The sequence below is a fragment of the Myxine glutinosa genome, chromosome 10 (assembly GCF_964187855.1).
Source record: "Myxine glutinosa chromosome 10, kmMyxGlut1.1, whole genome shotgun sequence".
NCBI classification, from domain to species: Eukaryota; Metazoa; Chordata; class Myxini; order Myxiniformes; family Myxinidae; genus Myxine; species Myxine glutinosa.
This window is the reverse complement of record NC_136270.1, coordinates 3,353,924-3,373,268: the sequence shown is the minus strand read 5'-3', so window position 1 is coordinate 3,373,268 and position 19,345 is coordinate 3,353,924. Positions and strand designations below refer to the sequence as shown.

The following is a 19,345-nucleotide window of genomic DNA, read 5'->3' as shown; positions in this document are numbered from 1 at the left end:
ACGATTTGAGCACAGACATTGCACCAATTCAACTCTTCTGTTCTGTTCTGTTCTCCCCTATGGGCCGGTGCTCCTGCCTCACACCTAGCTCGGCTTCACGCTGTTGAAACCAAAGCTTTCAGAATTATTGGAATCTCCCGCGATGAAGCTATCTCTGAGGGCCTTTCACTCAATCACCGCAGGCAGGTAGGTGGTCTTTCTGTCTTCTACCGACTCCTCTCCGGCCTTGCACCCCCAGCTCTCTCTGTGCTCTGTCCCCCAAATATTCCTACAGGTCGCACAAGATCTGCCAGCAACCCTCTGATGGTTAAACTGCCGAAATCTCGGCTCTCCGCTCACCTTCACTCTTTCATTCCTCTTTTCTCCCGCCTCTGGAACAAACTACCTCACTCCCTTCAATCCCACTCCTCCCTCCAGGTCTTTAAAACAGCTGTTCACCACCATCTCTTATCTTCCCCCATCCAAAACCTTGATCTTTTCTACCCCCGCTAATTCACCCCAGATCCACCTTGTTTGAAATTCCAACTTCTTTCCTGGAAGTCCTGGCAGGGTCCATATGTTTTATACCTCTCCCACTGCCCCCTTCCCACGCCCCCCCCCCCCAAAGCCCTCGCCCTCTCTCAGATCTCTCGATGTCTCCATGTCTCTCGGTCCCTGCTCTCAAATGTTGTGTTTGTGTCCTTCCCCCTCTCTCCCCATCTTGTCTACCGCTCCCTATGTTATATGTTTTATGTGTCGGTTTGTCTTTCTGTGTGATTAATGTTCGCTCTTTCACGAGCCTCGAACTTGTATACAAAACAAAAAAAACAAAAAAAAAAAAAAAAAATTCCATCACCTCCTCCTTTATCTCTCTCTTAGTTTCCCTCCGTCTCTTCTTAATTTCACTCACCCCCTCTTCCACTTCCTCTAACTTTTGTTTCACCTCTTTTATTTCCCGGTGCGCCCCCTCAATTTCTTCCTCTAATGCCACCTTGGTCGTTTCTATGTGCGTCCTTACTTCCTGTTATTTCGTCTCCATTGCCTCTGTTACCTCGTCCAACCTCTTTGTCAACCCCTCATGTACCATCTGACATTCCCTCTTTGTCGCTATGAGTTCTTTTTTAAAATCTCTTTCTGTGTTGCCTTCAACCCCACGATTACCGCAGTGTTCTTCTCCACTTGCTCCCCTAATTCCTTTTGTCCCACTGTCAGCTGCTCTACTCCCCTCGTCAGATCTTCTATACCCCCCTGTAACCTAGCCGTACTATTTCTCACCTTTCTCCATACGCTCCTCACCCCGCTTTACCTCCTTGCGTACCCCTGCGACCTCTTCGCCCACACCTCGTCTGATCTCCTCCCCCATTTCCCCGATCTCTTTGGTAGATGCTGCCCTCATCTGTTCCAAATCATTCCTTTGGGCATCCAATTTAGTTTCCAACCCGATTTTCACCTCCTCTATCTGATCTCCCCATTTGTGTAATTTCCCGGGCGGATTGCTCCCCTATTTCCCTCAATTTGCCTTCCATGGTGTTTTCTAACCCCCCTAACCCATTCTTCACCCCTTCCATCTGGTTCTCCTGGGCAGCCATTCTGTTTTCCAACCACGTTAACCCCTCCTTCATTTCCCCGATTAGGTTACCCACGTCCTCCAGTTGGCCCCCCAATTTACCTTCTAGCCCTTCCAACCTGTTGTCTAACCCCTCAAATTTATTGTCTAGACCCTCAAATTTGGCTTCTAGCCCCCCGATTTGATTTCCCAATCGCTCCCCCATTCTGCTTTCCAATCCTACAATTTGGTTTCCCATGTCATTCCTCAATTCCCCAATTTGGGCAATAGTACCCCTTGCTTCGTCCCTCATTGCTCCCATTTGGCCTCCCAATTTCTTACCATCAGCCATCAATCCCACAAGTTGGTTTCCCATTCCTACAATTTGGTTTCCCAAGTCATTCCTCAGGTCTTCACTCGTCTGGACCATGAGGGCCCTCATTTGAATGATAAAGAGGTCCAAATTCACCGGTGCTACGGGCGCGGCTGCCCCAACCATGTGCGAGCCGCCATTTTGTGCGCCCGAAACCTCGTGCGCGAGGGCACCATCTTGTGCACCTGATACCCCCGCAACCACATCCTCATTGCTCTCCTCTTCCCTCTCCCCCATATACATTTCCCTGGGGTCCTGGGTCGCTTCTACCCCTTCTATCTCTCCCACCGGCACCAGATCGTCTTGATTATCCATGGCACGATTTTTTTAATTTGGATGTTATAAAATAAAATTTTGGCCACTCGTAATTTTGAGTGCGCTAAGCGCACTTCAGGTCCGAATCTCGCTCCTGACACCAATTGTTGCGGATCTCACCGTCGGCCCTTTTTCCCCTTACCTAAGGGGGATTAATCCCCTCGTCTGCGACTGACCGACGTGAGTCCTGAAGCTGCCCAGCTCCCTCCAGAGAGGCAGGTGAGCAACCTCGTTCGAGACCACGGACAAGATGTTATTTGCCGAGTGGATTAGCAGCCGCGGCTCGAACCATGAGTAATACTATACCCGATCCTAAACGTTGGCCAAATCGTGCCACAGGTATTCAATGGGGAAATCACTAAAACGAAACGGATGTAAAGGAAAGAAGGCAAGGTAGGAAGAACAGGGATTTATTACTAACTATTATGTACAAGACCAAAGAAACCAAGGAAGAAGGAAAAATACGAAAATAAAGACAGAAGGAGCAGAAGACACAGTGCAATACTAGCTTACCTATACAGTCTTACTTATTCCCAGGGACAACACGAAGGACAGACGACAATCAGACTTACACGGGGAATGAAGCAGGAATGAATGGCAGGAGGTGGATGGCTGGACGGACGAGAAGGTGGGATCACAGGGCGGGAAGGATGCGGGCCCGGTTGGTGTGATGACGCGGCTCGAGGTGAGCAGCCGCCGACCCTCCTCAAGCATGTTCGCACGGCGGCGTTGCTTCGCGGCCGCAACTGCCATCAAAGCTCAAAGCTACGGTGGTCAAAACTGCGGTGGTCTCAAAGCTGCGGTGGACTCAAAGCTCACCGGAGGTCCCTCGCTCATGTGTGTTTCATCTGCCGCATCTCCCGCATCTGACTCCGCAGTCCTTCCCCACCCCCTTTTTATCAGGCGCGTCACGATCAAGCTGCCGGCCTGTTGGAAACGCCTATCGGTGAGCTCGCCTCGGCCTTGATTGGTCGCGAGGGCTCACCGATCCCGCCCCTTGAGGAGGCGTTGGCAAAGCCACACCTTGTTCCTGGCGCTTTGCTGACTCCTCCCACCTTCTGCTCCGAGATGACCTCGTGTTCAATGGAGTCTTGGGGTGAAGAAAACCGCCCAAAGCCGTAGTGGCGAGCGCCGCAGAAAACCGCCCAATGTTACTGGCACTTTGAAGAGGCCATGGGGGTGTCGGAGGGATCCTATCTTATTTCAATTCGGTGCAATGCAGAGTCAACTAGTGGGAAACAGAGCCTTAAGCTAATACACATAATAAGGAAATAACTATTTAGAAGGGTATATGGTGGCCTACGTGCTTGTACATGGACTAGCTACGGTGCACTCATTTCAATTAACAGCCAATTAAAGGGGAAATGAACATAGGAAATTTTAATACTAAATTTACAAAGTGAAGGTTCTAAGAACCGTAACAATATATATATATATATAAAATCATTATATATAATTATATATAACCTCAGTCGAGGTCACATAATTATATACAGACTTGGCATTTAATATGGAAAAAAATTTTTCCTTGACTTGGGTTTACTTTCTTAACTCAGGATATCAATCTGGTGAGATTCTTTTACACTTTGGTGATTTATTTGTTAAAAGAACCATGTCACTGATTGTCTGTCGCAGCAAGAAGTCAACAACAGGATTATATCACAGGTGGCGTGGCAAAATGTACGGACAGGTGCATTTGATGATTGGCTTCACAGTCGGGTATACAAGGGTTGTTGCGTTCTGTATTAGTGGAAAACAACTGCTGCACGTCTCCAAAAGTTATTGCCGCTTCCTCTGGAGATGGTCCGTCAACTCGACAATGCTGTTTGTCATGGAGTGGTGGCTTTACGAAATTACGGCATGAAACAGCGTGCTATTGCTCGGCAGTATGGCATCACTCAAGGTCAGGTGTCAAAGATCCTGAAACGAAATGCTCAGAGGGGTGTCCCTACTCCAATACCGAGGCCAGGACGTCCCCGCAGAACCACAAGGAGGGATGATCGACAGCTGCACCGGTTAGTCCGCAATGGCCGTACAAAGTCAGCTAATCGGCTAAGGGCTGAGTGGCAGCAACTGACAAATGTGCCTGTATCCAGAAGGCTCGTCAACCAACGACTGGTTCAAGGAGGCTATCGTGCCAGGCGTCCCCTGAGAAAGCCACGCCTGACCAGACAACACCGCCAGCGCCGATTGCAGTGGGCCAGAGAGCACCGTCAATGGCAGCCAGGACACTGGAATCACGTGATCTTCAGTGACAAGTCTAGATTTCTGGTCTATCGTCAAGATGGCCGCGTCTGAGTGTGCAGACAAGTGCATGAAGCCTACAACAAAGATTGTATAGTGCCAAGAGTCCAAGCTGGAGGTGGTGGGGTGACGGTTTGGGCTGCTTTTCATGCAGGGGGCAAAACTGACCTGGTTGTTCTGAATGGAAACCTGAACCAGTTCAAGTACAGGGCCATTCTGGAAGAAACATCGCTTCCATTTGCTCGTGCAGCCTTTCGAGGAAACTTTGTCTTCCAAGATGACAATGCATGGCCTCATCGTGCTCGCATGATCCAACACTTTCTTGCTGACCGTGGTGTAGAGCATATGGAGTGGCCTGCCATGTCCCCGGATATGAATCCGATAGAGAACCTGTGGGCAGAATTAACGTGTCAAATCGACCACTTGGACCAGCAGCCGACCTCTGTGCGTGAATTGCAGCAGGCTATTGTCACTGCATGGCAAGCGATTCCTGTCCAAACCTTGGCAAATCTCGTGAACAGCATGCCTCAACGTGTGCGTGCTCTCCTGAATGCTCGTGGGGGTTACACGAATTACTGAACTGTAATTTTACTGTCTGTAATCGCAGTCGTAATTTAACTTTTGTTTTTGTTTTAAAATTTTTTGGCTAATGTGCAAAATAAAGAGATACTTCTGGAAAACGTACAGAAGTTTAACACAGTACTGTCCATGAATTGAGTTCGATATCAGTTTACATCACTTTCAAGGATCAATTTATTTGTTTCAAAATGTCAAATGTGGTTTTTGTTTCTTTTAAAGGTCACATTAACAAAATCTAGAATAATTTCAACATAATTCCAATGAACTTTTGGTTCTAAGACATCTTGAAAAGTAAGTTCACCCCCACAAAAAAAATATTCCATATTAAATGCAAGTCTGTATATATATAATTATAAATATATATAGATATTTATATATATATATATGTATATATATATATATATATATATATATATATATATATATATATATATATATATATATATATATATATATATATATACGTAGTGTGTTCAAAAAGTATCCGACCATTATTTTTCGTGCGTAAAAAAAAAGAAGCTAGGGAGGCGTTGATTGGTGCACGTATGTAGGCGATCCTAATGCGCACGCGTGAATTTTTTCCCACCTGCAGAAGCTGTCATTCGACGGCAGACCGCCGATGAGTGAGGACATGTAAGTGAGCGCCGTCGGATTTTCGTTTTTGACAAAATGACGGAAAAACTTGAACAACGCTACTGCATCAAATTTTGTGTTTCATCAAACTTGCATCAAAACTGCAACTTGGTTTCTGGGTCGTACCCATAAACCCAGGACTCATCGCCAGTGATCACTGTGTTGAGGAAGCTGGGATCGCTGTTCACAGTCTCCAGCATGTCCTGTGCGATCTCCAAACGGAGTTGCTTCTGCTCAATCGTTAGCAGCTTTGGTACGAACTTCGCTGAGATTCTCCTGAAGCCCAAATCCTCCTTCATAATGGAATGAACGGTGTTGAATCTTGTGGATCGTTTCCACTTGGGAATCGCCAAGCTTTACACAAAATTTGATGCAGTAGCGTTGTTCAAGTGTTTCCGTCATTTTGTCAAAAACGAAAATCCGACGGCGCTCACTTACATGTCCTCACTCATCGGCGGTCTGCCGTCGAATGACAGCTTCTGCAGGTGGGAAAAAATTCACGCGTGTGCATTAGGATCGCCTACATACGTGCACCAATCAACGCCTCCCTAGCTTCTTTTTTTTTACGCATGAAAAATAAAGGTCGGATACTTTTTGAACACAGTAGTATATATATATGTATATATGTATGTATGTATGTATGTATGTATGTATGTATGTATGTATGTATGTATGTATGTATATATATATATATATATATATATATATATATATATTGTTACGGACACGGCTAGGATGTTGTTTGCCGAGCGGATGGCCACCGCGCCCGAACAGTTACCCCGACTAACCCGATTCCTGTACGTTGGCCAAAATCGCGCCACAGGTATTCAATGGGGAAAAGACTAAAGCGAAGGATGTGAAGAAGAAGAAGACAGAAGTAGGGAATACGGATATAATTTATTTGCTATTTACAACCAAAAGTAACCAAGGAGAAGGAAGGATAATAAAATAATTTACAGAAGAAATCAGACACACAGTGAAAATCGCTAGCTTATCTAAACAGGCTTAATTAATACCCTGGGACAAGACACACAGAACAAACTCACGTACACGAATGGGGAAATTGCAGGCAGGAATGACAGGAGGTGGGTGGCTGGAGGGGGAGGAAGGCACGGAGCTGGCTGGGGCTTGATCCCGCACGGGACGTCGGGCTGGACCTCGACGGCCGCCGATGCCACCGATCCTGTCGTGTGCGCGGGGGTAACGGGTCGGAGCTGCTTGGTGGAGCCAACGCTGCTGGTGGGGGGTCTGGCGTGACGGGTTCTCTCTCCCTCTCTCACAACTCCAGGACTCTTTCTCTCTTTGCTTCGCTTCGCCCCTTCTCTCCTCTCTCTTTCTTAGTCCAACCCAGTCCAACAACTTCCTCTCTTGCTTAGTCCAACTCTTAGTCCCACTCAGTCCAACTCTTAGTCCAACAACAACTTCCTCTCTTGCTTTCGCGCGCGCTCTATATAGCGCCTCAGGCGATCAAGCCGCTGGTGTCCAGGACACACCCATCGGTGAGCTCGCCTCGGCCCTGATTGGTTGGCACGGCCCTCTGGCTCCGCCCTTGATGATGATGGGCGGGCACGCCCAGGAGTCGGCAGCTCCTCCCCCTTCTTCTCCAAGCCGACCTCGTGGTGAATGGAGTCACGGAGGGAACAGTTGGCAATTGTTGGAAGGGGAATGTGAATGAAAGGGGATCTACTCTTATTTCACTTGGTGCAATGGAGTATTTAAATTAATGGAAGACACAGCCTTACACTAATACACATAATAAGGATATAACTATTGAACAGGGATATATGGTGTCCTTCGTGTATGCTTTATGGAATTAACTACGGGAACGCCCTTTGACCTTTATACACAGACTGGAGGCAGGAGGGTCCAGAATAAAGCAATAAAAAAACAAAAAAAAACACAATCCTCATATCCACAACAATATATATATATATATATATATATATATATATATATATATATATATATATATATATATATATATATATATATATATATATATATATATATATAGTTTGGGGGTTTGATATGTGTATATATATATATATTTATACATATATGTATATATATAAAAGTAGATATATACATATATTATATATATAAAACAGATTGAGTCCCATTACAGCAATTACTGCAATTAGCAATTACTGTGCACAAACATCACCTGCCGCGCGAATGCATTTCCTTCAGTTCTGCATATTTCTGGGGTTAATATTTCCAACATGTTTGCATACAAATAAATAGACCGCCCGTAATTATGTGACAGCAAGGTCTATCTTTATATATGTGTTCAGAATGAGAGACTGAAGTTCAATCAACAAGTGAGGAAAACAACGAGTAGGTAGGTATACCAGGCAACAGGATCAGCTTCGAGATAAAACACAATCAAATGCAAACAATTCATTACGGTCAGAAAAATAATAACACATAATTAGAATTCCCACAAACCACAAAGGCGATGGTTCCAGAATCTAATTCTGTGCGTGAGGAAATCTCGCTTGGTCACATGACTGCCATTAAGCTATCTGGTCTGAATTCAGTCTCCAAAGAGGTTGAATTTCACTAATGACTGTGATTCGAATGCGGTCCTCTGGATGTGGAGGTCTGCATGAAGATGGCGACCTTAAAGATACCTCTGTGTCTTTAGACCAGGTTTAGACACTGTGATATGACCAAGTTCCATGCTTGAGGTGACCTGTATAATTAACACTGCTTGCAGTAGTTTGGAGTGTAGAGATGTGGATGTGACCTTAGCATGAAGAGCCAAATGGCCTCCTCCTGTGTCGAAATGTCCTTGCATGACAAAACTCCAACAAAACCTACAAAGCTTTAAAGGCTTTAAGATAATGTACAACAAAATTATTCTGCACCCACCTTGCTCTCCTGATTTCCGTAGGCCAAAATCTGCAGACAATCTGTCGTGATTGCCAAGAATTTAACATTTGTACGGTTCAGCAAGGTGACCATTTTCTGCAGTGCCCCGGAAAGGCGCATGGCCATCTTGCTTCCCTCTTGGTGCAACAGTAGGTTGTGCAGTGTTGTAATCGCATAAAACACTACCGGTTCGACCGGCGAGCTTCACATGCAGGAAAAAGGTAGGAGTGACAATCACTTAAACCCGAATATCACACAGCAACAGCTTCACGAACAAGTCACACCGATTATTTTATGATCATAATCATAAATTGTATTAATCATAATCTCTAAACAATCAAAAGGTCACACAAAAAAGTGTGATGAAAAGGTGCCTGCAGTACCTGAGAGATTTCACAAGCACAGGAATCCCACCAGCCTTGAAGATGGCGAGCAGGCCTTTATGGTGGTGGGACAGGTTGTGCAGCGTGCCAGCTGTATAGCGGGCTGTGTCGATGTCCGTTGTGGTCTGTAGCGTGTGCACAAGTGCCGCCACCAACTGTGGAGACTCCATCATCGAGTGCCAGGCTGTTTCCTTTCTCGATAGTTGATGAACCATCTGGGCCGCTTGGGACACTACAACCTGTTCAGGTGGTGCAAGGTTTAAACCAAAAACGACATTCCTCAAAAACCCTTCAATTACCATCTTGAATTCTATTAAAATTCCAGTGGGAGAGAAAGCCTTCATTAGAGTAACCATTTTTGGGAGCCAATTGATTCTGGATACAATCCGATAGCGAAAGCCGTTATTATATTGATAACTCGGGGAGAGTGTGGGGGTACTCGGCGCTTCCTGGCCGGGTGAGCTTTTCCCAGCGGGCTTTTCGGGATGTGTTGGACATTGAAAAGCAATGGACCTATTGGCCTCGAGGTGGCTATCTTTCGCCTGCAGGCCGGTCTGCAGGTGACTGCAGACTTTGGGGTCAGCACTGCCCCAAAGTCTGCACGACCCAGCAAAGCCCCAAAGGCCCTGCAGGTGACTTTGGGGTCAGCATTGCCTGATCCACATCCCAATACACACTTCATAGCAGCCTTTAGCAACCTCAAAATTGATGTCAAGGTGAACGTGTGGTCGATTAAAACCTTGTCCAGATTCTGCCGTACCTACACCAAGAATCTGTTGGCTCTAGGTGAACGGTTCGGCCGTGAAAGACTAACAAATGCACAAACACTTGAAGTTATTTATGAGATTTTGCTATTTCAAAATGAGAGAAGTTTGACTTGGGTTCCTCAATAAGGAGGCGAATTAATCACGAGTACAATGACAAACCCTGATCCTTCACACAATCTAGATAGCTTCACACGTTTCACAGGTAACATGCCCCAGACGCGAATTCTCACCTTTCTTGGCAGTTTGCTGGAAAGTTAAACGCTTGAACGAAGGAAACTCGACAATATATAGTCACGTGAAAAAGTAAGTACACCCCATGTAAAGTTTTGAATTTTTCAACATATTTCAACATACAGCTATTTGATCTTCATTTCAACAATATTGATAGATAAAGGTGATATATAAATATAACAAATATCATGAAACATTTACATTTTGTAGTCCATTGTATAATTTAAATAAACATAAATGCAAATTTCACATGTGGAAAAAGTAAGTACACCCCTACATTTATCACTACTTCAAATACCTAAAATTAGAATCAGGTGCACCAGCTCAGGTGCAAATGATTAGAACATCGTTAGAGAGGATCTTGCAGGAACTTGTCTTATTTAAACCTCAGACATTTCGTTTGGTTTGCTCGTTGTTGTTGAAGTGTGCGGCGTCACCATGCCTAGATCAAAAGAGCTCTCTGATGCCTTCAGAAGGAAGGTTATAGATGCCTACGAGTCTGGGAGGGATTTTAAAAGATCTCCAAACAATTTGAAATCAATCATTCGACTGTCCGGAAGATCATCTACAAGTGGAGAAGATTCCAAACAACTGTCAACTTGTTCAGGCCAGGCCGCCCCAGCAAGTTCAGCCCGAGAGCAGATGGCAAGATGCTGAAAGAAGTCTCTAAGAACCCCAGAATGTCATCACGGGACCTACAGCTAGCTCTTACCACTGTTTATGTCAAAGTGTACGAGTCTACCATAAGAAAGAGGCTGCACAAATTTGATCTACATGGGAGGTGTACCAGGAGGAAACCTTTGCTGTCCAGAAAGAACATCAGGGCAAGACTAAAGTTTGCCAATGAACACCTCGGCAAAGACCAGCTATTCTGGAACAATGTGCTCTGGCCAGATGAGTCAAAGGTAGAGCTATTTGGCCACAGTACCAGAAGACATGTTTGGCAAAAACAAAAGACAGCATTTGACCACAAGAACCTGATACCAACTGTAAAGCATGGTGGTGGAAATATTATGGTTTGGGGCAGCTTTGCTGCATCAGGGTCTGGGCAGCTCACCATCATAGAATCCACTATGAATTCTTCATTGTACCAAAGGGTGCTTGAGGATAATGTGAGGCCATCTGTCGGAGTGTTGAAGCTCAACCGAAGGTGGACCTTGTAACATGACAATGGCCCTAAACATACCAGTAAATCCACCAAGGAATGGCTGAAAAGAAAGAAATGGAGGGTTCTGGAATGGCCAAGTCAAAGCCCGGATCTATATCCCATCGAGATGTTGTGGGGGGATTTGAAACGAGCTGTGCATGCAAGAAACCCCTCAAACATCGCACATCTGAAAGAATTCTGCATGGAGGAGTGGGCAAAAATTTCTCCCAGTCGATGTCAGAGACTGGTAGACAGTTCTAAGAAACGCCTACTTGAGGTTGTTTCAACCAAAGGGGGCAATACCACCTATTAGAGCCAAGGGTGTACTTACTTTTTCCACATTCAAAATTTGCATTTATGTTTATTTAAATTATACAATGGACTGCAAAATGTAAATGTTTCATGATATTTGTTATATTATATCACCTTTATCTATCAATATTGTTGAAATGAAGATCAAATGTATGTTGAAATATGTTGAAAAAGTCAAAACTTTATATGGGGTGTACTTACTTTTTCATGTGAATATATATATATATATATATATATATATATATATATATATATATATATATATATATATATATACATATATATATATATATATATATATATATATATATATATATATATATATATATATATATATATATATATAAATATATAAATATATAAATATATATATATATATATATGTATATATATATATATATATATATATATATATATATATATATATATGTATGTGTATGTATGTATGTGTATATATATATATATATATATATATATATATATATATATATATATATATATATATATATATATATATATATATATATATATTTTTTTTTTTTTTTTTTTTTATAGCCACAAGCAAAGAGCACACAGGACTCATTCCCTGGAGGACTTGGCCTCTTCAGCTCTGGGAATTAGCTCTGGGAACTCGGCACTAGATATTACTCGGCACTAGAACTCGGCACACTAGAGCTCTGGGAACCACATACTCGGCACTAGATATTAAAGCGGGATCCACACCACGGAAGGGCACAAACCCCTCCAAGGCAAACACCAGCGAAAGCTAAAAGCCTCGTTAGTGCCGTTGCCTCTTCTCTTCCACTCACTCAAAATATATACCGTATATAACTTTTTCATTGATCTAAGGTTCATGGTGCTACAAGGGCATTCCATAAGTACTCCATCACCATTGCTCCCAGAAGCTTTTATTGAGATTGCTTATTGAGATTATGGAGAAGCTTATTGACATTGAGACATCTCAATAGATTGTACAGAGGGTGAGATTGAGAAAACAATCTATTAATTTTCAAATTTTAACGACAGTTTTTTGTGATTTTAACATTCGTAAGGAAAATAGAATGCTGCTAATTTTCCTCGTATGAAGCCCGTCAAAAATGACGGGTTGGAACAGTTTTTGATGGGACAGCCTCATGACATGCCAAAGTCTGAGCCTAATGTCTGCAGTTCTTATATCATCTTTATCTGTTAGACATCCTACAGACGTAAACAAACACTCGTTTTACTCTGCGCACATTGCACATCACGTGCAGCAAATTTAACCTCCCTTGTATTTATTGTGTATTTTAACCTTGTAATTTAACCTTGTATTTATTGTGATTCAAACAAGTACAAAAAGTTTTAATTAAAACAAAAGCCGCGTCGATGTTACACAATGCCTAGATGCAGCTGTGCCTATAACGTCGATGTTATAGGCACAGGACATTCCTATTGATTCGATTACTTGATGTTATTTTTGTGCAAAGTGAAAATATATCTCGGCAATTTCCCGTGTGTGGCGACGAATTTTTAATATATCTCGGCATTTTCCTGTCTGTTATTTCAGGCGGTGTATGACTGACCATGCCGCGATTTAAAAAATATATATATCTCGGCAATTTCCCGTGTGTGGCGACACGTGAACGAAGCTATGCTCCTCTCTCCACATTATTGTGACGATGTATAAATTAAATATTTCATCGTGACGATTGTCATCAAATGGACGAATTTTTAATATATCTCGGCATTTTCCCATCTGTTATTTCAGGCGGTGTATGACTGACCATGCCGTGATTGTAAAAAAATATATCTCGGCAATTTCTCGTGTGTGGCGACACGTGAACGAAGCTATGCTCCTCTCTCCACATTATTGTGACGACGTATAAATGAAATATTTCATCGTGACGATTGTCATCAAATGGACGAATTTTTAATATATCTCGGCATTTTCCCATTTGTTATTTCGGGCGGTGTATGACTGACCATGCCGCGATTTAAAAAATATATATCTCAATGGACTTGAAGTTACAGGCCTTTGAGAATTCATTTCGTTCTATAAAGGGCAACTTTCATCGGATTTTCTTCACGTTTTTTTTCAACCGAGTCTAAAACTATGTTAGCGACTGTGAAAAATGAAATGATATATCGAATTTGATTTGAAAGAAAACTGTGTGAGAGAGCAAGACACCACGGGCCTACAAAACAGGCCTCAAAGCTATGCGAGTTAATAAAATGGTGGATATTTGTTTATATGAAGCCTCTCCCACAATGGGTGGAGCTATGGTTCCCAGAATGGGTGGAGCTTTGAGGTTTTGTCTTCTCTGCAAGAACAACAAGAAGAAGAAGAACAAGAAGAAGAACAACAACAACAGCAGAGGGCACTCTATGAGCAGCGTCTGCGACGCGGCTAAAAATACCGCTTCTGTACACCGACCATGTGGCTCAGTTTGCAAGCCACCAACTGCAATTCCAATGTAAGAAGTATAATTGCTCTTCTTTTGGGTCTTCGGAGACCTTGGGGAATTTTGTGTCCATGTGGTCTTTTGTGTCCTTGGGGTCTTTTGTGTCCTCTGGGTCTTTTGGATCTTCAGCATCCTTTGTGTCTTTTGGGTCTTCTGGTTCATCAGCATCTTTTGGGTCATTTGAGCATTCTGGGTCCTCTAGGTCTTTTGAGTCATTGGAGTATTTTGGGTCCTCGATCTGGATCTTTGGGGTATTTAAGGGTCTTTGGGTTATTTTGGGTCTTTGGGATAATTTGGGTCCTTGGGGTCCTCAGAGTCTTTGGGGTCTTTTCAGTCATTTGGATTGTTTGGGTATTTGGGGTCTTTCGGATCTTTAAGGGTCTTTGGGGTATTTTGAGCCTTTGGGTCTTTTCGGTCTTCTGGGTCTTTTCAATATTTTCGGTCTTCAGTGTGTTTTGGGGTCTTCGGGGTCTTTGGGATATTTTGGGTCTTGGGGTATTCTGGGTATTTTCGATCCTTTCAGTAACCGGGATCTTTTGGGTCTTTGGGGTCTTTTCAGTCTTTGGGTCCTTTGGGTCTTTTCGGTCTTCAGGGTATTTTCGATCTTTTCGGTCTTTAAGAGCCTTTGGGATATTTTGGGTCTTTTCAGTCTTCATGGTATTTGGGGTATTTTGGGTCTTCAGGGGTATTTTGGGCGTTAACTGGGTCCTTGGAGTCTTTCGGGTCCTCCAAGTTTTTTGTATCCTCAGGGTATTTTGGGTTTTCAGGCTCCTTTGGGTCTTCGGGGTCTTTTGGGTATTTATTTGGTATATTTTTAGTCTTTCTTTGGGATATTTTGGGTCTTCATGGTCTTTTCAGTCTTTTGGATCTTTGGGGTATATTGGGTCTTCAGGGTATTTTGGGTCTTCAGAGTCCTTAGGGTTCTTTTGGGTCCTCTAGGTCGTTTGGGTCCTCTGGGTTGGTGGGTCCTCTGGGTCGGTGGGTCCTCTGGGTCCTCTGGGTCGGTGGGTCCTCTGGGTCGGTGGGTCCTCTGGGTCCTCTGGGTTGTTTGGGTCTTTTGGATCTTAGGGGTCCATTGGGTCTTCATGATCTTTTCAGTCATTTGGATCTTCAGGGACTTTGGGGTCTTTAAGGGTATTTTGGGTTTTCAAGGTCTTTTGGATCTTCGGGGTATTTTTGGTGTTTGGGGTCCATTGGGTCTTCAGGTTTTTTTGGGGTATTTTGGGTCTTTGGGGTATTTTGGGTCTTCGGTCTGGATCTTTAGGGTATTTAAAGGTCGTTGGGTTATTTTGGGTCTTAGGGATAATTTGGGTCTTTGAGGTCCTCAGAGTCTTTTTAGTCTTTTGGATTGTTTGGGTCTTTGGGGTCTTTCGGATCTTTAAGGGTCTTCGGGGTATTTTGGGTCCTCTAGGTCATTTAGGTCTTTTGGATACTCAGGGTCTTTTGGATCCTCGGGCTCTTTTGGGTCTTCAGGGTCTTTTGGGTCTTTGGGGTCCATTGGTTTTTCAGGGTCTTTTCAGTCATTTGGTCTTGAGGGTATTTTGGGTCTTGACGGTATTTTGGGTCTTCAGAGTCCTTGAGGTCTTCAGGGTATTTTGGGTCTTGGGGGTATTTTGGATCTTCAGAGTCCTTGGGAGTCTTCTGTCTCCGTGGGGTCTTTTCGATCCTTTGGGTCTTTTGGGGGACTTGGGGTCTTTTGGGGATTTTGTTCTTCTGGGTTCTTAAAAACCATTGGTTCTTCAGGGTCTTTTTAGTCATTTGGGTCTTTTGGTTCTTCAGGGTATTTTGGGTCTTTGGAGTCCTTGATGTCTTCTGGGTCATTGGGGTCTTCATGGTCTTTTGTGTCTTTAACAGTCTACAGGGTATTTGGGTATTTAGGGTGTTTGCAGCCCATTGGGTCTTCTGGGTCCTTGGGGTCATTTAGGTCCTCAGTCTTTTAGGTCTTTTAACAGGTGGACACAGTCGTGTTCAAAGATTGCCCCTTAAACCCTTAGGACAGACACACACACACACACACACACACACACACACACACACACACACACACACACACACACACACACACACACACACACACACACACACACACACACACACACACACACACACACACACACAGTGTTTTATATGGTAGATTAAGTGCATCTAAAATAGCCACTATATAGTAAAGCCTTCTAAACAGGCACTTATCAACGGTTGGGGAAGAGGAGGATATACTTCCTCCTTTTCCTGCAATACAGACAAATACCCCACCCCCCTCCATTTTTGTGAAATTACCACTTCTTGTGCTTTTAGAATGGAAAACTAGTCTCTATTGTGAAAGCTTTGTCGATCTGCATCAGCAGACAGGTACAATAATGACAGGTAGCAACACAGCTCTTTTGCTCTGGCAAAACCTTAACGCCTGAAACATCACCTGGTCTTTGCTTCCCACGTCAGTTAGCACATTTGAATCAATGTTCTGTTTATTCCATCCTGGATTTTCCTTTTGTTTGCCAAGACTATAAATGGCATGCATGGTGAGCATGTGACACACAATACAATCATATCCGCACGTTCATTACATTTTCTTTTATTACGAGTGGATTGTTCTTGCATTCTGCAAGCAGATAAATAAATCAATTAAATGTAGAATGAGTGAGCAGTACGAGCTATTTATCTATGTGCAATCCAAGCTCCGCCCCTCTCCTGGCTAAGATAATGATGCACCGGATACTTAGGCAGTTAGGACCGCACAATAGGGCGTATCGTTCATTTTTTCAGGAAAGCACCAAATTTGGCACAGATGTAGTATGGACCTATACAATTGTTTTCCTGAGGGGCGCCCAAAAATTCAGAACCCCTGGTGGCCGCCATATTGAATTTCAACATGACCGCCCTCTGTGACCTATTTCCCTCAATAACTTCTATACTATGAGCGATAACACCACAGTTCCAGTGTCTTACCCCATGTTTTCATGGTCTCTGAATCCAATGGGATCAATTGCATAAAGATTGGCATCCATCATCTTTAATTTCAAGATGGCCACCATGGTGTTTCCATTTTCCTTGAATCTCATAGTATTTTAGGTAAAATTTCAATTCCAAGTGATACACATTGTTTTATTTGTCTCTGATAACAATGGAATGGTATTAATTAATCAAAGTTACACACAGTTGCAGTTTTAACTTAAAATATTGAGGGCACTTGAAAGGTGGAGGCTCTCGCACAGACGCGTAGTACGACAAGCACTGTCCATCGCAGTCACACAGTGATGTGCAGGGCAGATTTGCCCTGGAGCATTTACAGTTGCCTTTACAGGCCGACTTACAATGGCAGCTTCTGTATCAGTCCTGTATCACATGCCTCCTGTATCAGTGGTATTGTGGTCCAAATTGGTGTCCAAGAAGTCCCTGTTTTCATCCAGCCACAATCAGCTGGTGATGGAAGTTCTGGGTAGGGCACAAGTGCCTGACTCCATACATGTCCAGCCTGAAAACATGCATGTTTTAGGTGTTGTTCGAAGGCGTCTGCTGTTGGGGAAATGTGATCAATTGTTCTTGCCTTCTTCATGAACAAGTGTCGGCGCATGTCATTCACTGTCTTTATCTCGGTAGTCCGGTCATAGAAGATGGCAACATATCTTTCTATGCTCTGTAGTTCCATAGTAATAGCGTCCACAGATGGCCTATAAGCAAGAGCATGAAAGGTCTGCGTGATGCTGGGGTATGCCTCCCAAGCCTGCCAGGCTGTCTTTTTCCCAATTTGGGCAAAAAATGACACTATCGCAGCCAGTGAAGGCATGAAATAATGGCAAAGACTCGGACTTCCTGCGGCCAAGGCCGGTGGCAATTTTATGGATGGCAAGGTAGCGGTAGCTTTTACCAGTGCCAATGGCAATCCAGAGTTCCTCCACACCATGTGACTGGTAGGTAAAGTAGTGTGCTATTGCCAAGACCACAATACAAGACCAAGACCACTCATAGTATAGAAGTTATTGAGGGAAATAGGTCACAGAGGGCGGTCATGTTGAAATTCAATATGGCGGCCACCAGGGGTTCTGAATTTTTGGGCGCCCCTCAGGAAAACAATTGTATAGGTCCATATAGTCCGTGGGCTGAGTAGGGTTTACATGCACCCCCCCCCCCCCCCCCCACAACTTAACTTCCCGGGTATGTCCATGTACCCCCCACCTTAGGGTTTAGGAAAAACCATGTTAACAGAAAAAAACTCATTCCCTCATAGTTTGACCTCTGGTGACCTCATTAGTGACCTCATTTGCATATAACACATATCATTGTAAAGAGTGTCCCAGGACAAACATTTTGAGCGGTCATATGCAACCATAGGATGACTAGGTAAAAAGTTATGGCCATTTGAATTTCGCCTACCCCTAATTTTCGGAAATCACGGACACAGGGGGGGTAACATCAAAATATGCGTGGGAGGTACCTTGGGAATGAGTTTTTTTCCTGTTAACATGGTTTTTCCTAACCCCTAGGGTGGGGGGTACATGGACATACCCGGGAAGTTAAGTTGTGGGGGGGGGGGGGGTGCATGTAAACCCTACTCAGCCCACGGACTAATACTACATCTGTGCCAAATTTGGTGGTTTCCTGAAAAAATGAACGATGCTTCCTCTTAACTGCTCTGCTAGGAACAGCCCAAGCAGAGAGAGGCTGCACTGGCCAACGTGTTTACGGATATTTCAATTAATGGGCATTTACCAGACAATTTTGTGATTTATTTATGGAATCTTGGCTTCGAGTTACATCAGTATGCAAAATTGCAACTTTCTAGGCCACCTAGGAAGTAATGAACATTTAAGTCAGTGAGTCAGTGAATGAGTGGTTCGAAAGAACTTTAGGTACTGTATATAATGATCAGTCTCAAAAGTAGTGATTACATGCATTAGTGACAAAACCTACCAACAGGTTTCAAAACGAACAATTGTAAATATGGCTTTCAAGGTACCATCTGCGAGGGGCTAACAAGATAGGTTGGAGCTATCTTTGAGCTGGGTCCGAGTCGAGGCCTAACTATAAACTGTCACCACCAGAGCTTCTCAAACTGAGGATTGCATCAATAAGTGTCCTGAACGTAGGTCGGATGGGTTGTTGAGCTTGGTGTCCTGTCTGCTTGCATATTCTAGAACGTGGGAAAATGCTCGGCTATTTCAACAGAAATTCCAACCAGGAACTGCCAGACTGCAAAACGACTGGTGCATGGGGAAACGTTTCTCCAACATGGAAGTAATGTCCACGGGAAGCCGCCAGGTCAATCTCGGACGAGAATTGCTTGATTTTCCATGTCAACGTGAGCTGTGCACTTATGCAGCACTTGCATCGCTTTGGATGGATGCCACAATGAAACATCACATTTCTGTGGTGTAACATTTACTAAGAAGGGAACCTTTGTGCATCAATATTGTGGCGGGAGTAATGCATTCACTCGTGTCCGTGTGTGTATGTGTGTGTTCATGTGTTTGTGAACAAGATATCTGGAAAAGTTCTGAACGGATTTGGATGAAAGTTGGTGGGA

At 43.7% G+C, this 19,345-nt stretch overlaps 2 protein-coding genes across 19 annotated transcripts in view; both read right to left on the bottom strand.

Moving 5' to 3' along the window:
* Positions 1-19,345, bottom strand: part of LOC137434292 (trafficking kinesin-binding protein 1) — a 1,208,017-nt gene that overhangs the window by 272,954 nt on the left and 915,718 nt on the right. The window lies entirely within an intron of this gene.
* The window catches only part of LOC137434291 (catenin beta-1), a 193,715-nt gene that overhangs the window by 90,823 nt on the left and 83,547 nt on the right, over positions 1-19,345 (bottom strand). For all 18 annotated transcript variants that reach the window (XM_068127165.2, XM_068127169.2, XM_068127168.2 and 15 more), the window contains 2 exons: positions 8,927-9,165; positions 8,544-8,745 (listed from right to left, as the gene is read on the bottom strand). In XM_068127165.2, coding sequence (XP_067983266.1) covers positions 8,544-8,745; positions 8,927-9,165 — 441 coding nt within the window. The remainder of the gene's footprint in view (positions 1-8,543; positions 8,746-8,926; positions 9,166-19,345) is intronic.